The following is a 15,543-nucleotide window of genomic DNA, read 5'->3' as shown; positions in this document are numbered from 1 at the left end:
TATTCCTAGAAGACAAAATAATCCTTAATGTGTATGCACCTCAAAAGAGAGCATCAAGCTACTCAAGACAAAAACTGAGAGAACTGCGAAGGGAAATAGATGAATCCACTATCATAGTTGGAGATTTCAGCACCGTTCTATCAGAAACAGATAGATCCTGCAGACAGAAAATCAGGACATAGTTGAACTCAACACCACCATCAGTCAACTAGATATAAGTGGCCTCTAAAGACTACTTAACCCAACAACAGCAGAATACACATTCTTCTCAAGCTTACATGGAGCATTTACCAAGATAAACCACATTCTGGGCTATAAAACACACCTTAACAACTTTAAAAGAATGGAGATCATGTAATAAAGCAACATAATTCATCACGTTAACAAAGTAAAAAAGAAAAACCATATGATCATCACAATAAATGCGGAAAAAGTATTTGGCAAATCCAACATCCATTTCTGATTTTTAAAAAAATAACCTCTCAGCAAAGTAGGAATAGAAAGGAATTTATTCAGCCTGATAAAGGGCATCTACAAAAAACCCTAAAGTTAACATTACACTTTATGGTGAAAGACTGAATACTTTCCCTCTAAGTTCAGTTACAAGACAGTGATATCTACTCTCACTACTGCTGTTCAACATTGTATTAGGGCTGCTGGCCAGTACAGTAGGGCAAGTAAGGGAAATAAAGGGCAATCACATTGAAAAGGAAGACGTAAACTGTTTATTTAGAGGCAACAAGATCTCATGTATTAAAAATCCAGTGGAGTCTACAAAAGTGATTAATAAATAATTTCAATAAGGTTGCAAGATACAGTTTCAATCTATAAAAATCAATTGAATTTATATACCATCAATGAACAATTATGAATTGAAATTATAAAAAAAATACCATTTACAATAGCCTTGAAAAAAAATGAAATGCTTGGAGATATATCTGATGAAAGATGTGAAAGACTTACACATTGAAAACTATAAAACATTTCTGAGATGAATTAAAGACCTAAATAAAGGTAGAGATATGCCTTGTTGATAGGTCAGAGGACTTGATATTGTTGTCAGTTTTCCCTAAATTATCTATATATTTGATGCAATCTCAATCAAGATCCGAGTATGCTTTTTTTGTAGAAATTGACAAAGTTCTAATATTCACATGAAAAGGACCTAGAAAATGAACAAAGTGGGAGGACTCACACTACCTGACTTCAAGATTTATTGCAAAGCTATTGTAATCAATACAGTGTGGTGCAATATTGTTATAAAGATAGATAAATCAGTGGAACAGAATAGAGCCCAGAAATAGAACCACATATGTATGATCAACTGATTTTCAACAAAGGCTCAAAGGCAATTCAGTGGAGAAAGGACAATGTTTACAAGGAGTGGTACTGGAACAATTGGATATCCATGTGCAAAAATGGACTTGGATTCATACTTTGCACCGTATACAAAATTAACTCAAAATGGATTATAAATTAAGCCTAAAACCTAATATAAAAACTTATAGAAGTAAACATACAACTATCAAACTTCTAGAAGAAAACCTTAGAGATCTTGGGTAAGGTAAAGATACCTTAGATATAACACCAAAAGCACAATCCATAAAATAACAAATTGATCATTTGAACTTCATCAAAACCTCTACTCTTCAAAATACACTGTGAAGAAAATGAAAAGACAAGCCATAGATTGGGAGAAAATATTGGCAAATCTGATATAGGACTTGTACTCAGAATATATAAAGAACTCTCAAAACTCAGTAATAAGAAAACAAACAACCCAGGTTTTAGAATGGGCAAAAGATTTGAACAGACACTTAACCCATAAGATGCTCAGGTGGCAAATAAGTGCATGAAAAGATGCTCAACATCATTAGTCACTAGGGAAATACAAATTGAAGCTACAAGGAGATACCACATAAGAATAAAGTGGAAAAGACTGCCTGTCCCAGGTGCTGACGAGGATTTGGAGAAACTGGGACTCTCATGCGCTGCTGGTGGGAATGTAGAAGGAATGGGACAACCACTTTGGAAAACACTTTGGTTGTTTCTTGAAAAGTTGAACATATACCTACCATATAATCCAGCCATTCTACTCCTAGGTATTTCCACAAAGAAAAGAAAGTGTATGTCCACACAGTCAAGCAACTTCATTTGTAATAGCCCCATATTGGAAACCCCACACGTCCATTAGCAGGTAAATGGATAAACAGACTGTAGTTTATTCATCCAGTGGAGTACAGCTCAGCAATAAAAATGCAAAACTCATCAATTTATGCAAAAATATGGATGATTCCCAACTAATTAAGCTGAGTGAAAGAAGCCAGACAAAAAAAGTGCAGACTGTATGACTCCATTTATATAAAATTCAAGGAAATGCAAACTAATGTATAGTGACAGAAAGCAGATCCGTGGTTACCTGGACATAGGGTGGCGAAAGGAAAGATTACAAAGAAGCTTGAGGAAATCTTTCAGGGATGATGAATGTCCCTCTCTTCACTGTAGTGATGGTTTCATGGGTGTAAACCTATGTCAGAACCTATTAAATTATCTACTTTAAATACAGGGTGGGACAAAAGTAGGTTTACAGTTGTGAGTACAAAAAACACAGAGTTAATAAAGCTATTGTAATAATCATAACCTGCATGTCTTTTTCCATATGAACAATTGTAAGCCTACTTTTGCCCCACCCTGTATGTCAACTATTTTATGTCAACTATTCCTCAATAAAGCTATTTTGAAAAGATATTAATGGCAGATTCTAGTGAAAAGACCACTCTGACTATGCCTTAAGCAAGTTGCTGAACCTCTAGTTTCCTAATCTATAAAGTGGGAATGATACTACTTTCCTTGTAGGGTTGTTGTGATAATAATTTAAAATAACATGTTAGATATGTTTTATACAAAATAGATGCTCAATTAGTAATGGAAAGAATACAATAATGCTTTCAAAATAACAAGAAGAAAAATAATCACCTGACTCTAAAATGTCCTGCTTGTGTATATCTGGAGAGATTTCTTTGGAGGGTCTGAAACCATTGTCCCTGGTTTCCCAATTCCTTAGGTCACAGTTTCACATACAATGACATGGCGTTCATATCATGGTAAGATTTGACCCACCATTTTTCCTACTCTCCCACCTCTTTGTTCCTAGTTTGGTCACACCTGGAAGGGGATCCCCTTAGTCTCTGCCACTGCACAGCCCTACCTGCCAGTCACCCCACCACCTCATGGCCTCTCCCTCCTTCTGATTTTGGGACCTGGAACCACATAGACTTATAGAGATCAGTCAGGAAGAAAACTCTCCTGGGAAGATTAAGAGAAGATGTATGTCAATCACATAGCGTGGTTCTTGGCTCATTGAAACTTATGTAAATATTAGTGATTGTGATCTTGCTAAATATGATGAGGTCACCTGTTCTTGCTCCTCACACGCCTGGAGAGCTCTGCAGTAGTCATTGGGGCCAATGAATTCACGCTCAGTTCTAAGAAAGTGGGAGCAAAAGGTAGACACCATCCCTGCCCTCCAAGAGTATATAGTTCATGAGCAGCTTAGTGGAGAACACAGGACAGGTTCAAAGATGGGGGAAATCAACGTCAATGCACTTTGTTGGGAAAACATCATGAAAAAAGACAGAGAACCTGTCCTGTTTGTGTGTGTTGTGTGTTTGAAATCCCCAGCCATTTAGCATGGTATGAGGCATGTAATTGGGCCTCAGTTAATATTTTGGTTGACCAAGTGAATAAGGATAGCTGGGGATGGTACTGTCAAAAGTGGAGAAGAGACGGGGCAGCAGAAGCTGAGCCCCAGAGCTGGGAATGAGGAGGGTCCATTTGGCTAAAGAAAGGCCAAGCCCAGGAAAGAGCTGCATACAGGGGGGGGGGGGTGTATGGCAGAATGAGGAGCCCGGACACTGGGTTGGGGCCTCTCTGGACACAGGAAGGTTGATAGAGACTCTGAAAGGGGTGGCCCCACTCATATCCAGTGCCCCAGTCATACTCTTTGGCTCTGCTGGGTCTTCAGAGGTTATAGGCGCACACCTGCTCCCTAGTTCCCCAGACAAGCTGAGCAAAATAGAGAATCTTGTCTTCTAGTCCCTTCTGCCACCCATAGATTGGCACTTGCTCCAAAGGGGAGTCAGAAGCCCTCTTTCCCCTTTTCACAGGGACCCCCACTCCTGGCTAGAGGAAAGCAGAGGAGCAACCTGACAGGGCAATGCCCATTCAGCTGGCACACTGGTTCCTCATACACTTACAAGTGCCACTCATTCAGGGACATGCCACTCACTTCTGAACGTCAGGGAACCAATACCAGAGCCAACCAGAAAACTAGCAAGGACTCCTGGCTGAGCCAGTCAGGAAGGAACAGATGTGAGAACAGGCTGTGCTGACCAGGAGGCCATGCGCAGCGTCCTGAGCCGGCTGGCCCCGATCCCGCTGCTCACTGCTGACTGGGAGCTGGCACGAAGCTCAGGCACTGCGGGCGAGTTGCTTCAGGGCAAAGTACTGAGGTGGTGGCCAACGTGCCTGGTGCCCTCTGGTAACCTCTGACCTGGAACCCTTTTTGGAACCCTTAGAGCCCTCACTTGTGCCTCTTGAGGTCATTCAGGTTTCTAAAATCAATTTGCAACTTGAGGAAAAGTTATTTCATCCCAAACCAAATGGTTTCCCATTTGACCACTGCGCCAAGGTCTGTGGGTGTTCAGTGTGACCCCTCCAAGGCAGCTTGGTTACTGACCCTGGGTCTGGGTGGGCTGTTCCCTCCCTTTAAGGTACATTCCTGACAGATGCTCGAAGGACTGTGCTAAAGGGAAGTTTTGAGCAAAGAAAGAATAACATTTCTTTCTGCCCAGCCATGGAGAAGTGGGTTTTCCTCAACTGGGGACAGACTGGACCACAAGTCCTTTGGATCAAGGCTTCTTGATCTAGTGTTCTGGACTGGAAGAGAATTCCGTTCTCTTCTCTTTGCCATCCAGCAAAGACGCCCTCCTCTTCACCCTTCTCCCTGGCTGTCCCCCACCCAATCTAGAGCCTTGCTTCTCTTGCCCAGGTCCCCTGGGCAGCAGCCACAAGGCCTGAGCAATGAAGTCTGAGCTTGGAAAGCCCCTCGCCCGGAATGTGCATGCCTATCTGTGGCCGTGGCCGTGGCCGTGTGTGCGTGTGTGTGTGCGTGGACTTGCACGTAAGTGTGTGTGACAAAAATCGCTTCTGGAGCATGTTGCCCTCTGTCTGCCCATCCAGGTTACTCCTCGCTGCAGGACGAGCTGCTGTCCCCTGCCTCCTTGCACTACGCGCTTCCCTCTCCGCTGCGTGCAGACCAGTACTGGAACGAGGTGGCCGTCATGGACGCCATCCCCTTGGCGGCCACGGAGCATGACGCCATGCTGGAGATGTCTGACATGCAGGTGTGGTCCGCGGGCCTCACACCCTCTCTGGTCACTGCTGAGGACTCCTCTCTGGAGTGCAGCAAGGCCGAGGACTCTGATGCCACTGGCCACGAGTGGAAGCTGGAGGGGGCGCTCTCCGAGGGACCCCAGGGCCCCACGCTGGGCTCTCAGGACCTTGTGGAGGATGACACAGTGGATTCAGATGCCACAAATGGCCTTGTCGATTTGCTTGACCAGGAGGAAGGTCAGAGGTCAGAAGAGAAGCTGCCAGGTCATAAGAGGCAGGAGGACTCGACAGGTGCAGGGCAGGACTCAGAGAATGAAGTGTCTCTTGTTTCAGGCCAGCAGAGGGTGCAAGCCCGCATCACAGAGTCCCCCACTGTGAGTCGGGTGATGGAGACCAGCCAGGACAGGTAAGGGCTGGGCTGCGTGGTGGGATGCCTTTCTTCTTCCTGGGTTTCCTGGTGAGATTGAACCTGGCAGTGAGTGCGGAGGGAATTCTTAGGTGCTGCTACCGACCCTGACTCTGTGTTCTAAACATCCTGGGACAAATCCATTCAGTAGGCGCCAGCTTGCCTCTGCAGCTGCCCAGCGCTCACTCGGGCCTCTGTCCTGTAAGAATGGAGCTATGATCTGCAAAGGCCAGCCCCTCCCCAAGACAGCGTGGTCAGCAGGAGAGAGGCTTAGGGTGTTGGGACAGGGGGGAGCACACTTAGGAGAGAGATTATAAGGCTTAGAGGAACCACGTCTCTGGCGTGCAGCTGGGGCTAGGTGTTCTGGCCTCTATCGCTGTTGTGTGCTTATCGTTGATGACCATATTTAGAAACCTGTAAGCACCAGGGCCTGGGAAGTCATTTGTGCGGTCACACAGCCTGCGTGTGACAGAGCTGATAATGGTGCCCTTTCTACTTTACCCCTAGAAAGAGTGAGGCTGGTGGTTTATCTGGGGCAGGACAGAGCTTTCGGCTGTTAAGAGATGGTTGTTCTTATGGGTGACTCCTCACCAAGCTCCCTTGGCTAAAAGGCCTGGTTCTGTGCCAGTAGCAGGGAAACATCGGTGGCGGTTTAGGCAGAAGGACTTTTTGCACCTCTGAGACCCTGAGAGCCCTCGGGCCATGGCCCAACTCTCAGCCATGCCGTGGATACCACAGTCCCCGTGCTGCGCCGAGTGTGAGGGCTTGGGGTGAGAGAGCGGGGGGAGACTCACACATGGCGCGTATTGCTTTGACCTTCCTGGACTGGGTGGCACAAAAAACAAGTGACAGTAACTCTTTCTTTCATGTCGCTGTGCTTCCTCACTTTTTCCTAAGGCAAGGACACAGTTTCTGTCCTCCCAGAAGGCTGCGGCCACCCAAGGAGCTCAGGCCTAGCCAGGCCGTGGGAAACCTGTTCTTATTTCCTCTTCCCACCCATATTGCTCCACTCAGAAGCCTGGGCCAATCGGCTGTTCCCCAGGGTCCACTCAGTGTGGCCCATATACCGTAGGACGAGGGAAAGGAAGGTCATTTATAAGATGAGACAGCAATGACTTATTTGGTTCCCAAACGAATCCTTTGAGTAGGGGAAGAATTGGACAGACTGAGCCTGTGAGGATTCAAAGTGAAATACTGGCTTTCCTTTGAGAGAGATCATCTTCCAACAACCGTGAAGGGCATCCATTCAACAAGCGTTGATTGAATACTTACCTGTGTGCTGGCTTCTGCACCATTGGGACAGCAGGGTCACTAGACAGCAGGGTCACTAGATGGGAACAGAAGGCCTGGGTGCTGGGCCTCAGGATGTTATGGTTTGGCTCTGTGACCATGGTCAGCCTTCCAATGGGGATGGACCAATTTTATTCAATCATTCAGCAATACGTATTGAGTGCCTACTATGTGCCAGACACTGATAAAAAGTGCCTAGGTACTGGGAGTACGGCACTGGACAAAGGAGACAAAAAGTCTCTATCTGTAAGAAGTTTATATTTTAGTGGGGAAACTGTCAGTAAACAAAATAAAGTAAATACAATTAAAAGTAATTAAAAGATAAATGCTAGATAATAAGTGATAAAAAGAAAAATAGAGCAAGGAACGGGAGCAGAAGGGGTGTGTGTGGAGAGGGGTGTTGAAATTATAGAGTAGCCAGGGAAGCCTGGGAGAGGGACGTTGGAATAAAGGCTTAAAGAATTTAGGCGGGGAGCTGTGCGAATACCTGAGGGGAGACATCTAGCTGAAGGCCCAGTTAGTGCTGAGGCCTTGAAGTAGAGCATGCATGGCACAGTCAAGGGACAGTGAGGAGGTCACTGTGCCTACAGCAAAATGATCGAGGAGATGATCAGGGAGATAACGAGGCCAGCCATATCAGGCCTTGGGGCTCATAGGAAGACTTGGGCATTTATGGGGAGGAATTGGGGCCCGTGGAGGGTTCTGAGCAGAGGAGTGAGATGGCCTCACAGATGCCTTGAGAGTAGCCTGACATGGCGGGGACAGAAGCAGGGAGATGAGCTAGGAGGCCAGCGTTGGCAGTGATGTGGACCAAGGTGGTAGCTGTAGTGGTGGCGAGAGTGGTTGTGTTGGGGATATATTTTGAAAGTTGAACCGAAAGGCTTTGCTTACAAATAAGAGGAGGAGTGTGAGAGACAGAGGCGTCCAAGAGCTCACTGGCATCCTTGACCTGACAACGGAAAGGATAAAGGTGCCATTTACCACAGCGGGGAAGACCGGGCAGGACAGGTTGGGGAGAAGATTGTAAGTGGATTTGACCGTGCTGTCGGCGAGATGCCTGTGAGGAATCGAGAGGAGAGATGTTGAGGAGGCCGTTATGCACCTGCAGTTCAAGGAAGAAGTGCTGGAGACATGCACCCGGGCATGAGCGGCGTGTGGATGGGGTGTGAAGCCATGGCCTGAACCATGGCCCTTAGGAAGTGGAGGTAGATATAGCTGAGGTCTGAGAATTGAGCCCTAGGGTGTTCCAGTGTTCAGAAGTCAGGGAAATTAGGAGGAGCCAACAAAAGACACTGAAAAGGAGTGGAGAGAGAGTAGGGGAAACCAGGCAAATGGGGTGTCCCAGAAGCCATGGAAGAAAGTGATTCCAGAGGGAAGGAGTGATGGCCTTGTCAGATGAGCACTGAGCTGAGGACTATTGAGTATAGGTGGCCTGGAGGGCAGAGGGGAGGTGAGGGAGGTAATGGGTGTGGAGGCCTCATGACTGGATCTTTGGTATGAGCTCAGTACCTTGGGAGCTCCAAGTGGGGCTGTCCACTCAAAGGGAAGGGGACCAATGGCACTGGAACTCACGGCCCTCCCCACCTAGACAGCATGGATCGCCCATTTGTATCTCTCTGGACAGGGCAGTCAGCTGTATGATTTGCTCACACTCTCCTGTCCCTCAGGTGGGCTGTACAGGGTGTATCCTGGGTGAGCCAAGGCTCTCGAGGGGGAGGGCATCTGAAAGAGCAGAGACTTAAGGGTGACCAGGTGTTCTTTCTCTCTTCCGGGACCCCAGACTACAGGACTGGGATAGGGAAGGCTCCATTGTCTCGTACCTGCAAGATGCTGCACAAGGTTCCTGGCAAGAGGAGGTAACGCGAGACCCACACTCATTCCAGAGAACAGTCACCACCGTCAAAGGGCTGGAGCCCAGTGGGTCTCGGGAGTATGAGAAGGTCCTAGTGTCTGCGATGGAGCACTTGCGGCCAGAGCAGCCTGAGGCCCAGAGCCTGCAGGCTGACAGAGAACAAAGACTACAAAGCCACCAAGAGTGGGTGCAGGAGGCAGAGCGCACCTTCTCCCAGGTGGCAAAGGTGAGAACCTACAGGGAGGGGCCTGCTGATGCCTGCACGGGCGCCAGAGGGGCCTAAGGCCCAGGCAGCCTCCTGCTCCTGCTCACTCAGCCCAGAGCCAAACATGTTTATTTTCTTTAAACGTTGTGGCAGTGACTCCACTTTCTCTAGAAGCTCCCTTGGCCTTGGTCTACTTGCCGGCCTCCTTGACCCCTTCTGAAGGAAGGGAGGGGCTAACCTGGTGGAGCTCCTGAGTGCTCCGGGCACAGCCTGTGCTGTCGTCATCCTCACACCTGCTGGGCTCCCAGAGCTTATTCCCACCTGGCAACTGATGGTTGAACAACTTGCCCAAGGTCACAGGGTCAGAAGTGGGCTTTGAGTCAGGTCTCACTGACTCCAAAGCCATGGTTCTTGTTTGTTTTCTTTTCCCAGCATGTTTTAGAAAGGGCTTAGAGCTAGAGAACTGGCTATTGGGCTAACTCTGGTCCTACCATGGTCTGCATGGCCAAGGACAAGCCACTTTCTTCTTGGCACCTTGGTTTCCTCTCTGGTAAACAAGGGGTGAGCTGATGATCGCCAAGGCTCACCTGGCAGGAATTCTGATTCGTGGGTGAGCTCACCAAGGGGAACAGAAGGATGGGGAGAATGTTCCCACCACAGACTCGCTCCCGGCTCTCCTCCGGTTTCCTGGCCTCTTCCTCGATGAGCCCTCCCTCCCTCTCCTTCAGTTTGTCCTGTTGCACGTTTTTTTATTTATTCACTTTTATCTTCATGCCCCATTCCCATTCTCTTGCCCCTCCCCATCCCCATAGAGATCCATTTTAATGTGTTTATTGAAAAAAAATTTATTATGAAAAACTGCAAATAAACACAGAAACAGACAGAGAATCATATTAACTTTCTATGCACACACCACCCAGGCTGCACAGTTACCCACTCAGCCAATCTTGTTTCATCCGTAACCCCTCCACAGTCTCTCACCTCCCCCATATTACTTTGAAGCAAATCCCAGCTCTCTTATTAATGTGTCTTTTTAAGTTATGGGTTCTTATGAAATTTGTGTTGCTGTTCTCTTAGTATTTTTAATGTGCAGCAATGATGTGTTCTGTGTCCCATCTGGTTTCTTACTGTTCCTTCAGCTCTGTTTCCTCCTCCAAGAACTGCTTTCGAACTCGCTTTCCCGGCTGCTTCTGTCTCCTCTTTTCTTCCCGCGCTCCTATCTGAAATCAGTCCTAGCAGGCACCTTTGAGGACCGCAGGACTCGCTGGCTCCACAATGGTCCCAGGCTTCTCATGGTCAAGAGCAGCTAGGAATTAAATGGGGTTTTTTTTAGAATGTGTCCTTGCCAAGTATGTGCCTCGGACAGGACAGGCGGCTGTGTCTGTTTTTAACCCCAGCCCACCCCTGTGCATTTTTTGCGATCAAACTATCCCTTGGTACCCACTTCTGCTGCTCCCAGTAGCAAGTGCTTGGCCCAGAGCACAGGAGCTCTTAACCGGGTTTCGACTCCTAACTCCTGGGGAAAGAGAAAGATTCCAAGAGTGATATTTTCCACCTTTCCTCTGCAGTCAGCCTTTGGTGAGGGGAGACCTGGGGAGAAAGCAGGACCACTCCAGAGGATCAAGGGAGAAACCTTCTAGGTCATTTGTTCCAACTGCCTCGTTTATAAATGAGGAAACTGAGGCCCAGAGTGGCTGAGTACGTCTCCAGAGCCGCACAGAGAACCAGCGTCAGAGCCGGGAGAGTCCAGACCTCCCTTTTCCCAGCGGGAGTGTATGGAGGGGGGTAGGCACACCTCCTACCTCCTACCTCCCCAGCCTAGGACAAGATTGGATGGTGTGGATGAGCTGTTGTCCTAATCATCTGGCAGGACCCCAGAGGTGACCATGAGGTCCATTTAAGGTGACAGTTTACAAAGTGACCATTTGCCAGTATTTCCAGTGAATCTGAAAATAGTGACAGAGATATAGAGAGATGCCCTGAAATTTGTGGCGTAGGAGGTGGGCCTGAGATGATCGTAAGCCAGCCAGTCCTTCCCTGGGGACCTGGAAGGAAATACATGAAGTTGAACTCTCCTTGGCTGGGCCCAAACTGAATGTGCTGTGGCTTCTATTTTTCCAGTGTTTTCCTGTTAAGATGAGGCCGTGCTGTGTAGTGAGGGGGTTTGAAATGTGGCTCCTTCACTTACTCTCTCACACAGGCGAGTTACTTAACCTGTTCGTGCCCCCTCTTCCTTTGTGGAAAATGACAGAGCCTGCGTGGTAGGACCGTCGCTAGTCTTAACTGAGTTAGTGTGTGAACTGCTTGTGGAACGATGCCTGCGGAGCAGTCGCTCTGTAGGAAGTGTTTTCTGTTATTCATAGTGGTGGGACTCACGAACCCTGAGAGCCTCACCGCACTCGGTAGAGAGAGCACTTTAATCCACCCTCTTTTACAGATGAGGAAGCTGAGGCCCAGAGAAGGTACCCAGCTTTCCCAAGTCCCCGCAGTGAGGGCGATGTAGGGTCAGTGTGCTGTGTCCCAGATCTCTGTCCTCTCTGCCATGTGGAGGAACAGCCTGATCCCGAAAGTGAAATTCCTTTCGACCGCAGCTGCTGCGGCTGCATTTGTGAATCAGCTCTGGAGAGGCGAGCTTAATGCGCACGGTTCCTGCTCCTCGTGGGTGGGCGTTGACAGCCAGCATGGGCAGAGCCTTTGAGGACAGGCCTGAAATAGACATGCCAGTTACACGCTTACGTTTAGGGTTGTTGTTCCCTGCGAAGGGGCTGATGGGAACTGCACGGGCCCCACCATCTGTGCTGGACCCTGCTGTACTAGGCCCGAGGAAATCATTCATCCCAGGGCCATTTTTTTATTCATTTTTTAAATAAACCCCTAACTCTCCAGGGTATTAGCTGGTCCCATCCCCATGAGAGGGGGTGAACATCATTCTGATCATGGCAGTAGCAGCCCAGGGAAACACACGGGCAACTGCATTCTCTAGACACCTTATTTTCTGGAGTTCCTGAATGAGAAAGCTTCTCTGGGCAGAACTGTGTCTAGTTTGCATGGGGACAGGCAGGCAGGAAAGGTGAGGGGCCATGTCCCTCTTCAGGCTCTCCGGGTGGGGTCTTTCACAGTGACTTTGACATGTGCTTTTCAGTGCCCAGGACATGCACACCTGCCGGCTTTCTTCTCACCCAGTTGGACAGCCCCAGCAGCTGGTTTGGAAGCTAAAATTATCGAAGCCTGACGTCACCCAGGCATGAGGGCAGAGCCTGGGGCTGCTCAGCAGGCGGACACTCAGGCGGGCATTTCTAGTGAAGGGCTGGTCAGTTTTCTGCCTGGAGAGAGAGTGGGAGACTGAGGATCAAGAATGGAAGGGGCCCCAGGGGGATTCGGGGGTCCAAGAAGAGAATGAGAGGTTGGACCCCTGCAGCAGCCAGAGCGCTGGCTCCGCTGGTGCCTGGAGCGCCGGGCTGGTGAGGATGTGGACTTTCATCACCCAGCTCCTGGTCACCTTAGTGCTTCTGAGCTTCTTCCTGGTTAGCTGCCAGAATGTGATGCACATTTTTAAGGGCTCTCTGTGCTTTGTGCTAAAGCACATCCACCAGGAACTGGACAAGGAGCTGGGGGAGAACGAGGGCCTGAGTGACGACGAAGAGACCATCTCCACCAGGGTGGTCCGGCGTCGGGTCCTCTTTAAGGTAATCGCCAGGCAGGAGGCAGGGCTGGAGCTGAAGGTGGGACCACTGGAGGCCAGGAGGCTGGGGCTGAGGGCACAGTGCTGGGATGTGTGTAGGGAGGAGCTGGGGCAAGGCGCCGGCCTCTGGGTCAGGAGACATGTTGGAAGAGAAGGGACAGGAAGGCCTCAGGGGACAGGCTCTGCACTGGGAGCCAGAGCCACGCAAGGCCCTCACTCAGACCACCACTCTGTGACAGCTGAGAAAGCTCATCTCTGGGACTTAGAGGCCTGTTCTCATCGTGCTTCTGTCGTCAGGTTACACTCGTGTGATGGTATCTGTGGAAGGGCTTTCTTCACTGTAAACTGCTGTAGGAATATAAATTAGGTACCTCACTTCCTCTCTCAGGGTCTCCTCCGTGAATCCTGCATAACCAGCCCTGTTTTGCCTGCTCCCCGGTGCTGTTTTGGGGGCAAGCACAGAAAGCTCTTGCAAGCTCTGGGCTCCGTCCTGTCCTCTGGGCACTCGGAGCGGCTGGTTTGGCTGCCACTACTTGCTGAGTTGGAGTTTCCTGCCGGGGTGGGGATTTGTCGGACTGTGACTGTTGCTGCCACTGCTGTTCTACTTCCTCACCCTCCAATCCTCCCTTTCCCAAACTCTTGGGTCTCAACGCTGACTTTTCTCCCTTTCTCTAATTGCAGGGGAATGAGCTTCAGAATATTCCAGGGGAGCAGGTGACCGAGGAACAATTCACAGATGAGCAGGGCAACATCGTCACCAAGAAGGTGGGTGCTGAGAGTCCCCTGAGCTGGGGGGTAGCAGGAGGGCCGAAGGCTAAAAGGCAGGCGGTGGACTCACCTCCCTGGTTACTGCCCTAACAGGGGTAAGCACGGCTCAGACAGGACAGTTCAGGTGCCAGGAGCTCTTATCTTCCGTGATCTGGACATGACATTCCTCATAGCCACTTTGCCCAATGCAGCCTGAACTGTGCTCCAGCTACACTGTTCCAGAAGGACCGAGCCCCACGGAACAGCCCAAACCTAGTCCCATGATGCTCAGCCCCGAAAAGAGCTGTGAGACAGCAATATGGTGGTCCCTAGACCATCACTGGCCTGTTAAGTTAAAACAGATGTGGAAATGCACTGAATCGGTAGACATGAAGCTGCCTGTCAAGGGTTGGGCACCAGGCTAGATTTGGGTAGGAGGGAAAAGAAGGAGCAAAGGAAAGACCTTGTATGTGCTCCCCTTTGGTGCTGCTCACACTACATTGGAGCAGACCCCTTATGTCTGTCTTTCTTTCTGCGCACTAGCTGCTTGCAGGCAGGGATCATGTCTTGTTCATGTCTCATCTCCCACCCCTAGGACACGGTAGGTGCAGAGTAAACAGTTGCCAGAATATTTGGATGAATGAATAAGGGAATGGGTGTATTGAATCGAATTACTCTGCCCTCAGGAGCTTACAGGCGTACAAGGAAGACAGACCATGTAAACTTCCATCAATACCAAGAGGCAGAAGAAATGCTGTGGGCTACATAGAAGTTATGCATGGTCCAGCCTGGGTCATTAAAAACCTGCTAAGACCCCTCTGCAAATTCTAGTCCCTCTGAGGCTGTCCAGTGCGAACATTTCCACACAGTGGTGGGAGTGAGAGACCTGTCCCTGTTCTTGCCTCTTTAGGACAAAGGCTGCCTCTCCCCCAACATCCTTCCTGGGGACCCGCTCTTTTCATGCTGTCTTGACGGCTTCACCAGCCCCTTCTCCTTTCCCTCTCTTTTCCAGATCGTTCGCAAAGTTGTTCGGCAGATAGACCCATCAGGTGCCGATGACACCCGGGAGCACGAGGAGGTGATTGTTGAGGGGTCCCCGGAAGATCCTAGGGAGATGGAAGTTGATATTGATTACTTTATGAAACACATCAAGGTACTGTGGTGGCCGCAGCCCCTGAGGCACTCGCTCTTCCGAGTGGCCCGGCACCTGTACCTGCTGCTCGCCTCTGTGCCAGCCCACTTTAGGTTCCAGTCTGCAATGTGCTGACCTCTCTGGGTTCCCCCTCGAGCCTTCCTTCCTCCCTGGGAGGCAGTGTTTATACTGTCTCCAAATAATGCCTTTCACTCTCTTGCCTATTTGTTGCCTGTCTTTCTGTTCAATCTGTCCTGTGTTCTGTCTCTGCTGCTGTCTCCAGGTGGAGTGGAGAGGGAGTAGCCTGCAGCCGGACCTGATAGAGGGCAGGAAGGGGGCTCAGATAGTGAAGCGGGCAAGCCTGAAAAGGGGGAAACAGTGATCTCGAGCACACCCCTCAGATGGCCTCTTTGGAGGTAACAGTCTTTCTGCATCCTTTCTGCATGGCTTGGTCTTCACGGAGAGGCTGGTCCTGGCAATGGCTGCCCACGTCTTCACCCCACCCCTCTCCCAGCATGATGCAGGAGGAACAGCGTTGCTGTGGTCTCGAGGCATAGACTCTCGTCTTCCCACCTTCTAACTGTGTCTCTGAGTCCTGATTTCCTTGTCAAGAAAATAGAGTCATTATCTGCTGACCTACCTCTCAGGAAGTGCAAAAATAGAGTTGAAAAATGCTTAGATGAGTGAAAGTGCCTGGTAATCTCAGTAGTAATATTATCCTGGACACCAAGCAATGGGGATCTGGAAGATGGGGACAGGGCATCAGAGAGAGTAGCTTGAGTCTGTCTAGGCTGTGCTGTTCTAACCCATATCCCCAGGAAGAGCTCCCACAGTG

At 49.3% G+C, this 15,543-nt stretch overlaps 1 protein-coding gene across 6 annotated transcripts in view; it reads left to right on the top strand.

The window, feature by feature from the left end:
• ANK1 (ankyrin 1) overlaps window positions 1–15,543 on the top strand; it is a 190,446-nt gene that overhangs the window by 167,118 nt on the left and 7,785 nt on the right. For 2 of the 6 annotated variants that reach the window (XM_081129094.1, XM_081129096.1), the window contains exons 38-41: window positions 5,242–5,800; window positions 8,871–9,168; window positions 13,511–13,594; window positions 14,589–14,729. In XM_081129094.1, coding sequence (XP_080985220.1) covers window positions 5,242–5,800; window positions 8,871–9,168; window positions 13,511–13,594; window positions 14,589–14,729 — 1,082 coding nt within the window. Of the gene's footprint in view, window positions 1–5,241; window positions 5,801–8,870; window positions 9,169–12,387; window positions 12,834–13,510; window positions 13,595–14,588; window positions 14,730–14,991; window positions 15,125–15,543 lie in introns of those variants that run through there. The other 4 variants (XM_081129095.1, XM_081129098.1, XM_081129097.1 and 1 more) reach the window with 4 other exon arrangements.

The sequence above is a fragment of the Miniopterus schreibersii genome (assembly GCF_964146895.1).
Source record: "Miniopterus schreibersii genome assembly, chromosome: 2".
Classification (NCBI taxonomy): Eukaryota; Metazoa; Chordata; class Mammalia; order Chiroptera; family Miniopteridae; genus Miniopterus; species Miniopterus schreibersii.
Note: the sequence above shows the minus strand (reverse complement) of the source record. Positions and strands in the feature narration are given on the sequence as shown.